The 18888-nt window shown below is 48.6% G+C and overlaps 1 protein-coding gene and 1 long non-coding RNA gene across 4 annotated transcripts; one reads left to right on the top strand and one right to left on the bottom strand.

The window, feature by feature from the left end:
• Window positions 1-3201: 3201 nt before the first annotated feature.
• On the bottom strand, window positions 3202-18873 carry LOC107033454 (uncharacterized). Of its 3 annotated transcripts, none has more exons than XR_012076552.1 (4): window positions 18740-18873; window positions 16388-16517; window positions 15640-15716; window positions 3202-6955 (listed from the first exon to the last, which is right to left on the bottom strand). It is a non-coding gene; the product is annotated as an uncharacterized lncRNA (long non-coding RNA). The 3 variants fall into 3 exon arrangements; XR_012076553.1 differs by lacking the exon at window positions 3202-6955 and adding an exon at window positions 9148-12647; XR_012076554.1 differs by lacking the exons at window positions 3202-6955; window positions 16388-16517 and adding an exon at window positions 15822-16324 and having other exon boundaries at window positions 15041-15716; window positions 18740-18867.
• On the top strand, window positions 4354-13540 carry HPX (hemopexin). Its single transcript, XM_006203608.4, has 10 exons — window positions 4354-4424; window positions 4576-4640; window positions 4739-4810; window positions 4977-5098; window positions 6712-6862; window positions 7502-7714; window positions 7990-8097; window positions 12104-12234; window positions 12315-12477; window positions 12612-13540. The coding sequence occupies exons 1-10, from the start codon at window positions 4354-4356 to the stop codon at window positions 12881-12883; spliced, it is 1368 nt and encodes a 455-aa protein (XP_006203670.2). The 3' UTR covers window positions 12884-13540.
• Window positions 18874-18888: the final 15 nt, after the last annotated feature.

Here is an 18888-nt window from a genome sequence, read left to right as displayed (position 1 = left end):
GACTGGAGCAGCCCCATTGCTGCATGTGGCCTGCAGTTTCACTTAGTCATTCAGAAAGTACTTCTGAGCACTTGCTACTGATCAGACAGAGGGGTGGGCCCTGGGAATACAGACAGCAATGGTCTTTGCCCTTATGGAGCTTATAGTTCAGTGGGGGAGGCAGGCAAACAAGTAGGCACAAGGAACTAAATGTGTAATGCAAGTTTGTGTTCAAGTTGTGAAGGAAATGAATGGAATGCATTAAATACAATAGTTAGTGAATATGGTATTAAATAGGGTGGGCAAAGAAGGCCTCTCTGAGCAATGACCTGCAGGTTGTGGGGTGGTGGGGAGGGAACCATACCAATAGTATGGTTTAATAAAATAATTCATATTATATCAAGTGTTTAGTGCAGTGCCAGGCACACAAGTACCCAACGGATACCAGCAAATTATTATTATAATTATTTAGTCATAGGGAAGCAAGAATGGACTATGCTGGAAGGCCCATTACAGAGCAAGAGAAATTCTTGGAGGAGGTGGTTGGGAGCAGAGAGTATTTTTTGGTACCTGGAGCTAATTTTAAGCCTGGGGCGAAGGAGAATCCAGTCTCTGCTCCCTGGAGTACATAACTACGGGCAGCAGGGTCAGCACACTACGCACTCACTGGGCCCCCGGAGAAATAAGTGAGATCAGAGACCCCAGATAACGGCAGTGCAGGCTGCACACAGTCCTCCCAAGGGACAGGGGGTTGGCGTCCAGCTTTAATGTGGCGCCTGGCAATGCAAGAGGATGCTCTGTCCATGAAGATGTTTGCAAGCCCCCGTTCAGACGCCCTTAGAAGGAAGCCAGAAAACTGCTGGTTAGGAGGAACGGGAAGACCACATGAAAAGGGAGATGATTGTATATTTCTGAGCTTGAATTCCCCCAGAAATCAAGCAAGAGACTGACAGTCCCAAACCCACTCCTACTCTGGGCAGCAGAGATTTGCAGAGGAAGGGGACATGGCACTAAGCCACCATAGCCAGGCGGAGAGGAGTGAGAAGGGAGGAAGTCTGTGGAAAGACAGTTTTAGGGAGGGCAAACTCCAGGGCTGCGGCTTCCAGTTGAAGCGTGGGAGCGCAATGATCCCTGCGGCCTCCAGAGGGCGCCCGGACCCAAGTATGGACAAACACTTGATCCGCAGCCCAGGCCAGAGGGCTGGGAAGGACTCGGGACCAGCAGAAATAGCCACCTTAGGTGAGGAGACGAAAAGCAAGGCCAGCTCTATCTTGGGATCCCTGAATGTCCTTGCCTGCCGCCCTGTGACCAGCATCAGGAGGGCCAATATCCACAGCCTGGGTTCTCACATGGATATCCTCTCAGCCCCTGCACAGAACGTGAGCTTCAACCTGAGCTGCCCGCCATGCAGAAGACTCTGCCTGCCTAGTCCCTGAGGGGATGAGGGGATGGGGGTGCATGGGAGGAAAGAGGAAGGCTTCCACTAGTGGTATCTAAGCCACCATAGGGTAGACAAGGCAATTAGGAAACAGCAGTGAAAGGTGCCACAAATCATTCTTCTGCAATGGAGAGACCCAGGGGTGCTGTGAAGGGGACCAGAGCTGGGTGGGAAAGAAGAGGCCAAGCTGAAAAACTGTCACCTGGTATACATGCTGTGTTCCCTAAAGAGCCCTGCTAGACCAGAGAGGAGGCTATTCCCCGGAGCAGCAGGTCCGTGCAGGGCCCTGACTGTTGGAGACAGTCACAGTGGGCTTTCTGGGGGGCGTTCACGACTCAGTGCGAATGCGTCCATCTCCCCACGCAGGCTCAGCCAAATCTGTAGGACACGCAGCCACAGTTCTGGAGTTAGTGATGGTTGTTGAGGGGTTGCTGATGAAAGGTCATTGGAGGTTCAGAAAGGAGAATCCTGGGAAGGTCATGTAAGGCTTTAGAGGATGAGACGGAAGAAAAAGTGAGGGGCGTCTGGGAGTAGCAGCATCCAGTGCCCAGCAGCTGGCGGTGGGGGTGGGTAGAGCAGGTCCAGCCAAGGATGCCCTGCGCTGGGAAAAGGTGGGTGTCAGGCACCTGTCGTGGGATCTGTGGCACTGCCCATGCTGCCAAGGGCTTGGTGAGTCCAACTTTATTCACTAACTTATGAGGAGGAATGAAGTTAACAAGGCACATTTTCATTGTAAGTCAGGAGAGGATGTTGAGATTGATGGCTGAGGCCTGGTGACAGATTGTTGTCCAGTCCCAGAAATCTCTGTCTTCCTATTAGGAGGAACCCTGGCACAGTTGGTAAGGGACCTGGGACCTGTGCTGAGGTTATACAGGGGAATGTCAACGGCATGGCACCTTCTGAGACATATCAGGGGCCCTTCAGGGCTGGGGAACAGGGGTCCTGGAACCTCAGCCTGGCCCAGAGCTGACTTTGCACATATTTGTCTTCTGACTCAGCAACCTCAGGCTTGTCTCAGATGGAAATGGGACAGCCTTCGGGAGTGGCCCCGGCTAGTACTGAAGATAGCAGGTACTAGAGATAGCAGGTGAGATCCCAGGGCTGGAGGAGAAGAGATATATAGGGCTGGGACCCTGGAGAGAGAAACAAGATCTTAAGATGAAGGTCAGTGCCAAGGAGACCTATGACTCCTAGATCCAATATTCCCCCATCATAACACATCTCCAGTCCTGAAGGAGGAAAATTGTCAGAAATTCTGCTGCAACATTAGTAATGCTAGTCAGTACTTAAAATCAATTTTTTTCATTTATTTCAAATATTTATTGAGCATCTCTAACAGGCATACCTCATTTATTGCACTTTGCTTTACTGTGCTTCACAGATACTGCATTTTTTACAAATTGACGGCTTGTGGTAACCCTGAATTGAATACTTTCCAACAGCATTTGCTCATTTTGTGTCTCTGTAATTTTGGCAATTCTTGAAATAGTTCAAACTTTTTCATTAATGTTATATTTGTTGTGGTGATCTGTGATGTGACTCTTGCAGAAAGATTACTACTCCCTTGAAGGCTCAGATGACAGCATTTTTAGCAATAAAGTATTTTTAAATTAAGGTATATATTTTTCTTTAGACCTAGTGTTCTTATATACTTAATAAACTACTTATAGTGTAAATCTAACTTATATATGCACTAGGAAACCAAAAAATTTGTATGACCCAGTTTATTGTGAGGTTCACTTTATTGTGGTTGGTCTGGAACCAAACGTGTGATATCTCCAAGGTATGCCTGGATGTGCCAGGTACTAGTTTAGGTGGGGAAGATGTAACTATGTAAGACAGGCAAAACAGAAGAAAAAAAGCATAAGTAAGCAAAGCGTAAGCAAAAGCGTAAGTAGATAGATGACATTTTTAAAGCTTATTTTTATTGAAGTATAGTTTATTTATAATGTGTTAGTTTCAGGTATACAGTAAAGTGGTTCAATTATACATATACATATATATACTTTTTCAGATTCTTTTGAAATAATTTTGTTTTATTAAATGACATAAAGGAAACAAGCGAGAGTCTGAAATGGCTAAATGAGGTGATTGAGAAAGGCTTCATTGAGAAGGTAGCATTTAAGCAGAATCAGCTGTAAATATTGTGAAACCCCCCCAGTACAGTTCTATTTATTCTGCGATGAGTAAACAAAGCACTTTTCCCTTCAGGTGGAAACTATGAAGAAAGTCTAATTACTAGTAGGTCTCTCTTCCTGCCCCACTACTGTGAGCCCTTCCCTCCCAGGTGATTTTTGCTAAGCTATTTGTCATAGGGGTTCGGGGCAAGGGTGGGACTTAGACATTTGGCGACAGTGAAATATTGTTGACGCATCAAGGGCAAAGCGAAAGAGGCTTGGGAATGCATCAGAAAGGCCCTTGATGGAACTTGGAAAAAGCTGTCTTCTGTGTTTCTAAGTATGTTTGCGTGTGTGTGTGGTTACTAAGTACACGTAAGAGTGTCTTTAGGGGTCTCAGAGCTGAGCTTGGCACAGTGCATAGAAACATTAGTTTCCTCTTCTCTCCTACTGCATTGTTGAGGTGAATCCAGCCACAGAAAGCCAGTCCTCAATCAGCCTACCCTGTCCCCTGAACTTATGGGCTTCCAGACCCACCACCAAGGTGATGGGAGCCACAGCTGCATATCAGGGGCCTCGGCTAGTCACTGCTCAAAAGTCACCAAAGGGGGAGGGGGCCTCCTGCTGGGAAGAGCTAGTCCTGGACTCAGATTTCTGTCCAGACCCTGACCTTATTTGCACTGATGTAATCGGCCAATATTGGCATAGTTCTGAGCGAGCTCACTCCCTGCAGGCTTGGACGTGGGGGTGGTGCTGCTGCCCTCTCTATATAGGGGCTCAGCCAGGTGCCCAGAGCTGTCCTGGCCTTTCCAGCTCATCATGGCTTGGGCACTGGGAGCACTGTGGTTGTTGGTGTGCTGGTCTCTGGCTAACACCCACCCTCTTTCTCTGTGAGTGAAGCTGGGGCAGGCGAAGGAGGGCTGGGGTCTGGGCTACAGTGGGATAGGGCCAGTATTTAAGCCTGGGGTGAGTTTGGGGTCAGGAGCTAAGGGAGAGGGACTGGGCTCTGTGGACCCGGACATCTATCTGTCTCCTCTCTAGGGCCGGTGCCCCTAGCCATGGAGCTGAAGGTGGGAACAGGACCAAGGTGGACCCAAATGTGATCGGTGAGGCCCCGACTCCCTGAGTCTGTCTGTCTGGCTGTGTCTCTGCGTTGTACCATCTGACTGGTCTTTTACTTGCTATCTCCCCTTCTCCTCCCCAGAACGCTGCTCGGATGGCTGGGGCTTTGATGCGGCCACCCTGGATGAGCATGGGGCCATGCTGTTTTTAAGAGGTAGGAGGGGCATTCGGGACCACAGACTTGGTCCCCTTCTCGGAGGGTGTGTCCAACTGTGGGAAATCTTAGGAATCATCTGAGGGTAGCACCCGCCGCTTCTTTGTAATTATCTCAGTAGGCTGAAAGTTTGTTCTGGGTCCCTCAATGAGTGTGCGTTTTTCAGGGGAGTCAGTGTGGAAGGCTCCCAACTGGACCCGGGAGTTAATCTCGGAAAGGTGGAAGGACTTGCCCAGCCCTGTGGACGCTGCCTTTCGCCGTAGTCACAACAGTGTCTTTCTGATCAAGGTATGGCTGGACCAAGGTCAGGGCCGGGCCAGGAAGTGCTGGAATCAACACTAGGGACCCTCCCCCAGGTGGCCCTGGCATGGAGCCCTTCCCAACAGGTGCCAGGTTTCCTCTCCGTGTACCTTCTTTTCCTGAGAAAGCCCAGGCTAAGGGAGTGTGTGTGCATGTGGGCCTGGCAGGCATGACATCCAGCTGCTCTTTTTCAGTCCTTGTCTTCATCCAGACTTCTCTGCTGCTCCTCACACCATCCTCTCCTTCCTGGAAATTTCTCCCCTTGCTTCCATGACCCCGCCTTGGGTCCTCCTCAGATGCTGGCCAGGTTGTTCACATGACGGCTCTGGGCCGGGGGGCGAGTGGAGGATGAAACCCAGCGTGCTGTGCTCACCGAGTCCCGTGCCCCAGCCCGGGCTGCGTCTGCTCCTTCCGGCACCTTCTCCTGACTCGCACAAAGACGCTGTGTTGTTCGGACGGCTTCACTGCCAGGTTTCTTTTCCTTCCCACCTCTTCTCCTGCTCTTCTCAGGCTCCTTATCCTGGGCCAGTCCCTCAGTGTTCCTTGGGGATCCAGCCCAGCCTGTCTGTATACCCTCTCTGGGCGATCTCAACCACTGCCATGGCTCTGAGGGCTTTTCACGATGTGGACACCAGGTCTGGATCTCTTCTGGGAGCTCCAGACAACTCTTTCCAGTTTCCTGGCTGACATCTTCAACTTAGATGTTCTGTAGGCACCTCAAATTCAGCATCCCCCCAAATGGAATTTAGTATCTTCCTTACAAACCCACCCCTCCTCCTGTGTCCCTATTTCAGCAAATGGCACCACCCCGTGCTGGTTCCTGCAAGCCAGGAACACATGGGTCTTGAGATCTGGCCCCTGGTTATCTTTTCAGGTTTACCTTCTCCCCGCCACATTCACTGTGTGAATCTGAGCTCGTGATGTACATGCTACTCCCTCTGCTGGTAACGTCCTTTCCACACTTGTCCACCTGGAAAATTCCTGCTCAGTTGTTAACCCTTGGCCCAAATGCTTCCTCCTCTGTGTAGCCTTCCAGGAATTCTCTGGGTAGACTTAGGAACTCCCCCTTTATTCCCAATGCATTTCACATGCTACCACCTTGTGGCTTACATGGCTTGAATTGTAGGACAATTTCCAATTTTGTGCAGTGAACTCCTTGAAGGCAGAGACAGAGTCTAGTCATCCCTTTATCCCCAGTGCCTCTCACAATATCTGGCATATGGTAGTCATTTCAGCAACTGTTTCTTGAATGGGTGAATGATCAAACAAATGATGGTGTGGATGGATGGATCGGATCACTGGGGCATGATGATTTGTGGATGTTTGCCCAAACTAGTGGTGTTGCAAATAACTGTGCCATGGTGGGTGTCTGGTTGCACACAGCCAGATGTGAGGGTTATAGTAATAGTGATGAGATTTGCATAAACTGAGGGTGTGTATTTGTGCAAGGAGACAGCACACTGTCGTCTACAGATGGATTGAGAGTATGTGGGACTGCAGGAGGATACTGTGTAAGTGCAATAGATCAAAGATGGTGTGTGAGCCTGCAGAGTGGCAGAGTCTGGGGATGCATATTAAAAACAGAGTGCTTTTGTATGCAGGGGAACAAAGTCTGGGTATACCCTCCTGAGAAGGAGAAAGAATATCCACAGTTGCTCCAAGATAAGTTTCCTGGCATCCCATCCCCACTGGATGCAGCTGTGGAATGTCACCATGGAGAATGCCAACAAGAGGGTGTCTTCTTCTTCCAAGGTCAGTCCAGGCTGGAATAAGAGAGCCTGGAGTAGTGGTGGGCTGGTGGTGATGGAGGCAGTGGTAGGGATGGTGGTGGTGGCGGCGAAACCACTATAGGGTTTCCCAAGGAAGGGAAGAAATAGAGAAGCCAATTATAGTCTAGAGGTCAAGTAGGGGAAAAAGAGGAAGTCATCTGGGGAAGGTAATTCTGCTAAAAGTCCCTCACTGTCCCCTGTGACTCTTTGGACAAATCTATATTCCTTAGTCTTACATACAAGGTTCTCCATGACCAAGTCCCTGTTGATCCCCCAGCCTCTACTCTTATCAGATCCTTGCCTTGAATAGGAAGCTCCAGGAACTCTATGCTGTTCTGGAGTTCCATCTCCCACTCTTGTCTGCCTTGAAACTCATGCTTCAGGTTTTAGTTTAAGTATCACCTTCCCTGGGATGCTTTCTCTGACTCTTCCCACTGCCCTTGCTGAGCTGATCACGTGTACTTTGCTGCTGAATTTTACTGTGTGATGACTTTCCTCGACTGTCTCCCTGCTGGGCTGTGAACTCCAGGTGACCAGAACCACATCTGGTCCATTCTGGGGCCCAGTAAAGGACAAGGGAGGGCATGGCCTGACTGAGTGCTTATTGGTTGATCGGACAAAGGCACACATACGTGGTTCTGGGACTCGACCACGAACACCACAAAGGAGCGTTTCTGGCCAGCCGTCGGGAACTGCTCCTCTGCCCTGCGATGGCTCAGCCGCTACTACTGCTTCCGGGGGAACCAGTTCCTGCGTTTCGACCCCGTCACGGGAGAGGTGCAGTCCAAGTACCCTCTGGATGTCCGGGACTACTTTATGCCCTGCCCTGGCAGAGGTGAGAAAGCCCCAGTCCCTGGGGCTTCCTGGACATTGTCCACCTTCCTGGAGTTTGCAGACTCCATATGCCCCAGCTCCTACCTTCACCCCGTGGAAGGACACCTTGGCCCTCGCCCTAACCCCTCTTCCACTCTGGCTCTTCTCAGCTGTCCTCACTTATGGAAAACCTGCACCACCACCACCCCCAGTAACCCCAGCCATCGCTTCCACCTCAGACCTTATTCTGACCCCTTGCCTCCCTCTGTGCTTCCCCTCACCTATTTCTCCCCACAGGCCATGCACACAAGAATGCGACCCACCGTGGGGATGTGCGCTGCAGCCCAGATCTAGTCTTGTCGGCACTGCTGTCTGACAACCATGGTGCCACCTATGCGTTCAGCGGTAAGAGATGCCCTCCAGCTCCCCTGTTTCAGCTGTCCGCACCTCCCGCCTCTTCCATGTGCCTCCCGTCTCTGCTGCATTCCCTCCATTTTCATCACTGTGCCCCATATTTCGTCCCTTGGCCCCCATCCTTGCATCCTAGCATGCCCCCTTTCACCCCTCGTCTCCTAGGATGCCTGTTGCTCAGCCTGTCTCTTGCTGCCCAGGCCTCTAACTCCATCCACCTGTCTGCCTCCCAGTACCATCTGCTCCCGAGTTGATGCCCTTTCTGGACCTCTCGGCTCCTATGACTCCTCGTAGTCCCTTGGCGCCTGCATATTTTGCAGGGCCCTCTGCCCACCCTCCTCCCTTGAGCTTATCCCCAGGAGCTCTATATTTTTCCAGATGCCTGGTTCCTATGTCCAGGCCTCTGACACAGTGTTACTTGGGGATGAGATGTTCCCATTGTTGAGAACCAGCTAAAAAGCACTCAGTCCCTTGGATCTTTAGGCAATAGCTTCACTAGCTCAAGGAGATTTCTCCTCTGAGTGCCCAGTGAAGACCCTTCTCCCCAGACCTGTGGCACTATTGGCAAAAAGCCATTTAATGACAGCTAGGGGTGTTCCAGGGCTGCTCAGACAGGTAGTGATGAGTCTTAATCTGTGCTTGAGGACGGCTCCAAGCGAAGGAGTGGATCACTCCATTGCACTCAGCCTGAGATATTTGTATGATCAGGCAAGAATGTAAAACAGTGGTGAGAACACAGAAGAGCAAAAATCTTTTCATGCTCTTAACCCCTCAACAAGTCTCATCAGATATGGCTACCAAGCCATAATGAAAAATACACAGTCCCAAAGAGATCATCTCCCCACACTGTGCTGAGAACAGACGCCTGTGGTGAAAAGGCAGACCTACACTGAGAATACAGGCCAGAGTAAGGGCACAGAAATATCGGGAGAACGTGCAGCTGTTTTTTTAAAAAGGTTATTTTTCTTTATTCCCAGTGCCCCTGGTCTCATGGCAGGGTCTGCGGGAAATCTCAGGGTCGTGCCAACTCCCAGGCTTCCCTGACTCTGCATGGCACCTGGGTGCCCCACCAAGGAGCTCAAGTTCCAAAGGCTGGGGGATCTTCAGCTGTGGCTCTTTCTAAAAGCAGTTCCTGGGCACAATGCAGAATCAGGGTTTCTTGGTCATTCCTCAGTCCCCTTCCCCGAGCACAGGAACAACCCAGCAGCTTGCTCCGTTGGCTTGCTGTGCCCATCCCAGGAAAAGGCGGGGAGGGGCTCCAGAAAGTGAGTGTCTCCTAGCTGAAAGAAGCTGGGGCCTTTGGTCTAGTTTAACCTGGGGCAGGCCCTGGTGAGAGCAAGGCACCATTGGGAGGACACACAGACAAAGTGAGACAGCGATGGAGATACAGAGAGATAGACAGAGATGGAGATGGATGGAGAGATGTGGAGATGGAGACGCTGAGAAAACAGGGCCACAGGACCACACAGAGAGGTAGAGAGATCACCCAGCCATGGCGAGATCACAGAACCTCAAGGCCATGTGTCCATAAACAGAATGTACCTTAAATTCTAAATCAAAAGTATTAGGCACATTCCATAGCTGTCGAGAGAACACCGTCGTATTAAAAATCTCCAGCTGAGAAGAGAATGCACTGCCTTGGTGACCCAGACACTCAGCACAGGGCTGGGCCTCTCCTGTCTCTTATTGATAAATCCCTTGTCCCTACCTCGGAGCCTCTCACCCACTCTTCCTGCTTTGTCCCAACTTCGGCTTGAATGTGGACCACCATGCCCTCTCCACTTTCTCTCCGGCCCTGACTTTTTAGCCTCAGAGCCAGCTAATTACTGCCTCGGCTGCCCTTTTTCCTACCTGGATTTCCAGGGAGAGAACAGAACCAGCCCAGCCCTCACCTTTATTCCAGACCACTGGCTACGGAGGGGCTGGGGGCTCAGCACTTATTCACTCTGCACAAAGAGCAGCATAGCTCTGATTCTCAAACTAGGGGCCGCGAGCAGGAGGGGAAGGTGGACATGTAGTCACCATGACTCGCACAGTTAATGTGCATAAAGAGAACCTATGCCTGCACGGAGAACACCAGCTACTTTTCGAGCACCAAATATTTGTCAGGCACCTGATAGGCACTGGGCATCATTCTAGGCACTGGGATACAGTCGTCAACACGGCCGATGAGACACCTGCCCTCACAGAGACTGCTAAAGGGAGAGAGGAAAATCAGAAAGAGAAAATGAAAGAGAATACTTTCAAGTAGCTTTAATAGCTGTGAACACATCGGAATGCTTCTTATTCTCAAATACCAGGGGTTTAAGAACTGCTGATATTTTCAAATATAAGATTAAAAAATGTTAAGTGCCCCCAAAAAGCTGGGAAGAAAATAAAACAGGACAATGGGGTAGGAGTGAAGAGAGTGAGGGGCCCCTTCTCTCGAGAGATTTTTGAGCTGAGATTTCAGTGATTAAAAGGGAATCAGCCACATCAAGCACTGGAGGGAGAAAAGCATTTTCAGGGGGATGGACAGCAAACACTTTGAGGAGTCAAGAAAGGAGGCCAGTGAGGCGAGAGCATTGGAAAGGAGCTTGAGAAGAGGAAGGCAGGGGCCAGGTGATACAGGCCTGGGAGGGATTTTCAACTCTAAAAGGAAGCCAGGAAGGGGTTTTGAGTAGGGCCAAGATACATTCTGACTTAGTTTTTTAAAGATCATCCTGGCTTCTTGTGGAATATAAATCTCAGAGATAGAGTTGTGCATGCAGGGAATCCAGCTAGGAGTTCCTGCAGCTGTCTGGATTAAAGGTGATAACAGCTTGGACTAGGGTGATAGCAGCAGAGGTGGGTGAGGGGTCATCATGATGTATTTGGGAAGTCGAGCCAGCAGCATACCCATGCATTGGACATTGGTCAGAGTAGGAAAGAGAAAAGAGAAGTTTTCAGAATGACTTAGCTTTTGGGGACTGGGCAACTGGGTGACTTGTGGTTCTTTTTCCTAAAATTGGGCAAAAGTAGGGAAGTAGTACAGTGTGTGTGTGGGGGGGGCAGGAATAAATTTAATGTGTTTTGGTGCCTAATGGCCTCAAATGGACATGTCAGGTTGGCAGCTGAGTTTCAGCCTGACACTCAAAGGAGAGGTCCAGCAGAGCTGAAGAGGACAGATCGAAAGTCATCAGCATGTAGATGGTGTTTAAAGCCCTGGACTAGGTGAAATCATCAAGAGAGTAAGTGTGGATAGAGAAGAGGCCCAAACTAGGGGATTCCAATATTAGATACCAGGCTGAAGTGGAGTCAAAGAGATAAGGAGGACACTGAGAGAGTGTGAAATCACAGGACCCAAGATCTAAAAAAAGAAATTAAAGGAAGGGAGCTGTGAGCAGTCAAATGCCACTGAGAGGTAGTGTAAGATAAGACATTAGATGTGGCAAGTTGGAGGATACTGGTGACCTTGCAGAGAAGTATCCACGGAGGAGGGAAACAGGAGTGGAAGTGAAGTGGGCTGAGGAAGAAAACGTAAATGAGGGTTTATACAGTTCCTTTAATGTGTCATTATGAAAAGGGGAGAGGAAAGTTAGGGCGCTGGTCTGGCTACTCCACCCTTCTCCCGCTATCTGAAGGGATTAGAGAACCCAGCCAGGGTGAGGACACCCAGGGGAACCTGGCTGCAGTGCTTCCTTTTTAACTTCTGGCCACCACCTCATTGTAGCGTCTCTGCACACGGACACCTGAGATGCGTAAGGAGCCCCCACCAAACCCCATGGCGTTGGCCTTACCTGGCAACCTGGCCACTGTTGGCCTTGATGACTTGGCCTTACTAACTCCAATTCCAATCAGGTCTCAACACTCAGCTTTGCCACCCAAGTCCTGCTCTACACCTTCTCACTGGGCCCCTTTCCTCTTGGCCTCTGGATGCATTCTCTGCTACCTCTCAGGACCCATCCCTGCATCTGTCACTTGCATCTTCACTGCCTGGCCTCTTACCACCAGCACTAGAGGTGCCTCTGCTACTCTACAGGGTCCAACTACTGGCGCCTGGACACCAGCCGGGAGGGGTGGCATAGCTGGCCCATTGACCATCAGTGGCCTCATGGTCCTTCAACAGTGGATGCTGCCTTTTCCTGGGATGATAAACTCTATCTGATCCAGGTGTGTGTTGGGAGAGAAGCTTGAGGTGGAGACTGGGAGAATATCCAGCTCTATGCTGACTGATGTCCTTTGTCCTCCAGGGCACCCAGGTGTATATTTTCCTGACGAAGGGAGGCTATACCCTAGTAGAGAATTATCCAAAGCGGCTGGAGAAGGAATTTGGGAGCCCTAGTGGGATCACCCTTGATGCTGTGGATGCAGCCTTTACCTGTCCTGGGTCTTCTCGGCTCCACATCGTGGCAGGTGAGGAGCGTTTGGTGCTAAGGGGTGGCTTGTTTTGCTACTTCTTCACTGCACAGATCCCCATCGGGGCATGAGAAGGGCTGGGTAGGAGCCATGAGGTGGAAGCCATGTAATGTCTGGTGTCTTCTTCCCAGGAGAGCGGCTGTGGTGGCTGGACCTGAAGTTAGGACCTAAAGCCATGTGGACAGAGCTTCATTGGCCCCACAAGAAGGTCGATGGGGCCCTGTGTACGACAAAATTCCTCGGCCCCAACTCGTGCTCTGCCAAGGGTCTGGGCTTGTACCTCATCCATGGCCCTAATTTGTTCTGCTACAGTGATGTCGAGAAACTGACCGCAGCCGAGAACCCTCCCCAGCCCCAGAGAGTAAACAGCCTCCTGGGCTGCCTTCCTTCAAATGGCTCCTGAATTGAGTCTGGCCCAGCTCTTCTCTTGGTTTGCCTTACAATAAAGCCAGAGGGCTTCTCCGCTTGAATCAAAGAGCCCTGCTTGTGGGACAATCTCACTTCTGTCTTTGAGTGGAGAAGCTCGTAGCATCTCTTTTGAGGCTCCTAGTGAGGCCGCAGGAGACAAGGAAAGAGAGGACTGAGGGACAAATCTTATTTCTGCACAAGTGATTCCTGAATCCCGGTCACAAACTGGCTTCTTCCAGACTATTGACACATAGAGGGGGAACAGAGGGCCAAAGGTAGAGAAAGGAACTGCTGTGTTTACACAGCAAGTAAGAAGCAGCGCCAGGACTCTGCCTCCGTCTGCTAATAACTGACCGCAGCGTGGCCCCAGGACACGGAGAAAACAGGGCTGGGGGTGGCTGTGCATGCGCAAAGCACCTCACCTCCAAGCTGCTCCATGGCCCCTTCTCCCCGTTCATCATTGTGCCTCTTCTTCCCAAACTTTCCACGGCGCCCTCTCAAATGCACCCCCTCAATGGTCAATAAGCTTCTCTGTTTTCTTCACACGCTCCACAGTTAATACACTTCTCTAGCTCTTTACCTTCAGCCTTAATTGAGGCCAGGCTCTGCCCCAGGGGCCCTCTTCCCTCCCCCACAGCTGTCCCAGTGAATGGGAAGCAGTCTCAGCATTGGCAGGACTCCACACACGTCTATGCCATTTTCCTTCCTTCTATGCAGGTTAAATTCCTCTTCCTTCAGCATCGAGCAGTTGAGCCATGCCATTCTTGTGACCATCATCTACCAATCTCCTGACTATGTCCCCTCAATTGCTGAAGTCCCCATTTCAGCTACCCAGTTAGGAAGGCCAAACTCAGACCCTAATCCTCATTCACAATTGCTCCACCTGTGAAGAGATTCCTTAAATTCCAACATCCCATCTGTGACCCCGACCTCTTACCCTTTATCCACCCTGCCCCCCTCATGACTTCAGTCTCACGCTCCTGCTCTTTGACTTTACAGAGATGTCTGATCCCTTTATTCTCACCCTGTCCTCTGTTCCCTGAAGGCCATTTTTTCCCTACCCAAACTGAACATCAAGGTTGATCATCTAAACAACTTTCTAAACCATGCTTTTATTTCTCTGCCTCCTTTAACTTCTATTTAATCTAGCCATAAAAAAACAAAGAAGGGGGTGGGGCATAGCTCAGTGGTAGAGCGCATGCTTAGCGTACCTGTGGTCCTGGGTTCAATCCCCAGTACCTCTATAAGTAATACATAAACAAACAAACAAACAAACAAATAAATAGAAAAGAATAACAAAACCCAGCTTTAGGTCAGAGAAAGAGTGAAAACTTTAGAGTCAGACATATCTGAACTCCAGTCTCAGCTAGGCCACTTACTAACTCTGGAGGTTTGATACCCTCAGCTTCTCTGAGCTTTGTGTGTGGTGTGTATGTGTGTGCACGCACATGTGTATGCAAAATAGGAGAATGTGTATTGTTTCAATCACCGTTCAATAAGAATACAGAAAGCACTCTAGATATTCCAATTAGATGGGAATTTAAAGCAAGGAATTTGTTACGAAGTTGTGGGGGAGGTCTGGAGAAGCAGAAGGAGAAAGCAGGGTTACCAGAGACCAGGAAACTACCAGTAATCTTGGCTTAGAGGAGAAAAGGGAGAAAAGGTATTGCCAAAGATCAAGGAGGTAGAACCCGCAAATCTGCACTGGCTGCTGACAAAGCTGGAGTCTGTATCGCTGACGCTATTGGAAGGGTCTCCATTCGCTAGGTTGGAACCACTGCTGCTGATGTTGCCAGAGGCACTGCCAAAAGCAGAAGGACTTTTCCCTTCTTCCCACCTTCCTCAAGTGAGGGTTCTCATTGGCAGAACCTAATCGGAACGAGGTGACACAGAAATCTGTAAAATACGGTTTTCAGATTTCCAGCCTTGTTGGTACAGAGGAGATTATAGAAGACTGGATGTGGGGCTGAGTACCAACAGGCAATATCTGTCTCATGTATTCGTCATAACTCTTGGTTGCAAACAATAAAACCCATCTTAAAGTGGTGTAAGCAAAAAAAAAAAAATCAGCTCATATGACTTCAGGAAAAGGTAAAAAGCTATTAAATTGATGTTATCAGGCATCTGTCCCTTTCCATCCCTTAGCTGTGCTTTCTTTGAGTTGGCTTCATTCTCAGGCAAGCTCATCCCACCTGACAGCAAGATAAGACCAGGCTTACATTCTACCAGCACCTCCTGCCCAACAGTTGCAGGAAAATTCTTGGATCTATTTTCACTGGCTCAAACACAGTCATGTGCCTATCTTTGAATTGATCACTTTGACCTGGGTTAGGAGCCCACCATTAAAGTGGGTTGTGGGGCTGGGATGATACCCATCTGAACCACATAGACTTAGACTGGGGAGGGCATGGGTCTTCACAGAAAACTGATGTGCTGTTACTAATTAGAGGGGGAAAGGATGCTGCACAGATAACAAAGGCAACAACAACATGTTCATGACAGGATATTTATCTTGCAAGGTTTTCCTTGTTCTCCAACCAACCCTCCTTCCCTTCCTCGGCCCAAGACTTTGAAAATATTGATATCACTAGGCATGAAATACCTAAACCTCTTGCTTGCTCCCACCTTATTAATTACCCGACCTACCCCCTATCCTTGCCCCTATCCCTTCAGCCTGTAAAGTTCAGGTGTCCAGTTCTTCTACATGAGCCCATGATCCCACCTCCTCTCATCACCTCCAGGATCTCTCACCTTCTTTTTTACTTTGAAATTCATTTTCTCTACTGGTATCTTCTTGTAGTTCATACCCATGTTCAAGTATTCGCCATCTTTTAAAAAAAAAGACAAAATCAGAATCTCTTTAACTTTATATCACTTTTCATCTACTGTCTATTCTTTCTTCCATATTCCTCAAAAGGGGACCCTGCACTTACTTATTCTACTTCCTCATTTTCCTTTCCTCAATTCACTGTGGCTTCTGCCTCCATTTCCTGCTGATACAGATCATATCCTGGGGATCCATGACCTCTATGTTGCCAAACTCAAAGGATAACTTTTTGCCTTGACTTTGGAAGTCTTTGCTACGTTTGAGGTTGCTGACCACATTTTCTTCCTTGAAAGTCTTTCCTCCCTTGGATTTCTTCCATGACATTACTCTCTCCTGATCTTCTTTTATTCTCTGTTTCTTCTTAGTTTTCCTCTTGGCCTTCTTTTCCTCTGCTGCCTTGCCAAATGCTGGCATTCCCAAAGTTCAGTCCTCTGTCCCTTTCTCTTCTCCTCCTATACGCTCCACCTGGGAATGTTTTAGAACGGTCCTGTTGAAGATGGGTGTTGAGGACGTCCTTGCCAGGCCTAGCACCTGTCTTATGAATTCCACTGCATATAACATGTGGGAAGATTTTACTCCTTATGGATTTCCCAAGTGATAACAACCACCCTGAAGAAAAAAGATTTATTGGATCAACTACAAGAAAAATGATAATATCAAAGCAATACTTACATGTAATGGTAGAAGAGACTGCCTATACTCCATAAGTGTCTTTGATGATGAAAGAGTTGAAAGCTCTGTTCTTCCCTTTGGGGGCCTTGGGTGCCAACTGCCTGGTAACACAAGTATTCACCAGTCTGACCTATCAAACCAAACAGCATAAAGCCAGTACTCCTGGTGAATGACTCTGCATGGATTTGCTTCTAATTCAAGGTTTTCCTGATAGGTCCAAGATAATAATTTTAAAAGAATGCTGCCTCAGAGGGGCCTACATTGCTCAAAACCACACACAGCATCTGAGGTGGCTCATAGGCCACTGGCTGCTCCTAAGCCATGAAGAGCATCAGAAGAGGGGTGAGATACAGCAGAGAAAGGATGGATAAAGGACACCAGTTGACTCCCCACTGATTAGGAGGCTTTGCAGACCTAGGATCAGAGATTCAGGAAGACTGTGTGTGGGTCAAACTGTACTGAGTGTGAACTGTAAATTTTCCTTTTTGCATCTTAGCTAATTAGACTCCTCTTCCCCACCCTCACCATCCTATCTGTGAGCTTCTGGTTACTTGGTGAGACTTCCCTGGATACTGCAGCCATCCTGCTCAGTGGGACTGGCAAGACAAGTATTCTGGTGGGCTGTTTGTAAATGGGTGATATTTCTGGATTTTTTTTCTTCATTTGCTCAAGCAGAAATCTGGAAGTCATCCATTCCTTCATACTACCATAGCCAATCAATCACTAATTTTTGTGAATTCAATCCCCTGATTATATCTAAAACCTATGCAGTTTCCTCCATCTCTGCTCCCACCACTATGATCATCTCCCACCTAGACTACATCAATTGCTTTCTAACTGGTCCCCACACTGCCTAGTTTTGCTCTTCTCCTATCTATTCTCCATTGAGCAGCCAGAAGTGATCATATAAAAGGCAAGGGTGAACATGCCTTTCCCCTGCCTCAAACCCTTTGATGATTTTCCATTGCCCTTAAAAAAGTCCAAAACACTAAGCTCAACATACAAAGCCCTCCTCGATTTGGTACCTGTCCACCTTTCCACCTCACCTGATGCCATTCTTCTCCACTGTCGCATCCATACTGGCCTCCTTGTACTGCTCCTTTGACTTGGAGTCATTTTTCTCTTCTCCTGGATCACCTCTATCTCCTTCACCCTTTCCCCTCATACAAGTGCCACTTCCTTATGAGAAAGCCTTCCCAAACTTCCCGAGGCCAAATTTAGTCCACTCACATAGCATCCTGTGATCATATCTCCTGCAAGATACTCATCACATTTCTAATCACATGCTTAATGTCACTTTCCCTGTTAGTCAAGCTTCATGAGGGCAGGTACTAAATCTTGTTTCTTTACAAGTTCCTAGCACCAAGGACAGTGCCTCCCACACAACAATTACTTGTTGTGAGAGGATGACTGAATGAGTGAGGACACCTTTCTTCTGGGTAACTCTTACTCATCTTTCAAGGACCAAGACCACATTATATCTTCCAGGTTGGAGTTACTGTGAACTCTGATTCATCTTTGGATCCCTAGGGCCTAGCTTGGGACTTGGTACCTGGTTCTTATATCATAGAAGTTTGTCAAATCATAATAAATTCTTGGCCAGGAGTTGATAATTGTTGAAGCTGTGTAATGGGTATATGAGAGTTCACTATACTGTTCTGTCTCCTTCTGTATACATATATATATATATATATATATATTTGAAAATTTCTATAATAAAAAGCTAAAACATTTATATTCACTCAAGTCAAGTGAAAGTGTAGTCAACGATGATCTTGAGGCATCTGGCCTAGGCAAGGCAGTAGTAGATGGTGATGCAACTCACTGGAATGGATGAAGTAGCGCTTCATCCAGTCTGTGTGTGTGTGTGTGTGTGTGTGAGCGCACGCGCACGTGTTGGGGAGGGTTCTTTTTCACCCTAGTGAAACTTCTTAGAATAAAGGCCAATAAAGAGGATGAGATAATGAATTTAGATTTGGACATTTTAGTTTTAGGTACCTTGAGGGCCTCCGGAGCCAGCTGCTCAATAGTTAGTAGGTATAATATATTAAAACCTCTGTCTTAGAGGAATGAGCCAGGAGAAGGTTTCTGGATGGTAATAGTCCCCTGCCACTGACTTGACCACTGGGAACTATCCCACTACCCAGGGTGTCTGGGTAACTTGGGGCCCCACCATTCCTTCTTTCACACTTTTCACCCACATTCTCCCCTTCTTCCTTCCCTCTTGTGAATTTCTACCAGGGAATGATTCATTGGTCACATCTGCAAGGCCCTGGGGTCACAGTTTCATGTTCAGCCGCAGGGGCAGGGTGTGAAGAAACATCTGAGTTCCAGTTTGATTTCACCACTTACCTGCGACTGCAGGCAAGTCGCTTTATCTTTCTGAATCTCAGCATCTTCCTCTGAAAACTGAGGCTAATCACGGTGGCGACTTCACAGGGCCGACGCGAAGATGGATGCATGTAAAGGGTTTTAACACAGAATCTGGCACGGTGTGAGCG

Source organism: Vicugna pacos, chromosome 10 (genome assembly GCF_048564905.1).
Source record: "Vicugna pacos chromosome 10, VicPac4, whole genome shotgun sequence".
NCBI lineage: Eukaryota > Metazoa > Chordata > Mammalia > Artiodactyla > Camelidae > Vicugna > Vicugna pacos.
This window is presented reverse-complemented; position numbering and strand designations above follow the sequence as displayed.

Coding starts and splice junctions, on each gene's coding strand:
- HPX (XM_006203608.4), top strand. CDS start 4,354: ATGGCTTGGGCACTGGGAGCACTGTGGTTGTTGGTGTGCTGGTCTCTG. Junction 4,641..4,738: donor GGTGGACCCAAATGTGATCG/GTGAGGCCCCGA, acceptor TCTCCTCCCCAG/AACGCTGCTCGGATGGCTGG. Junction 4,811..4,976: donor GGCCATGCTGTTTTTAAGAG/GTAGGAGGGGCA, acceptor TGCGTTTTTCAG/GGGAGTCAGTGTGGAAGGCT.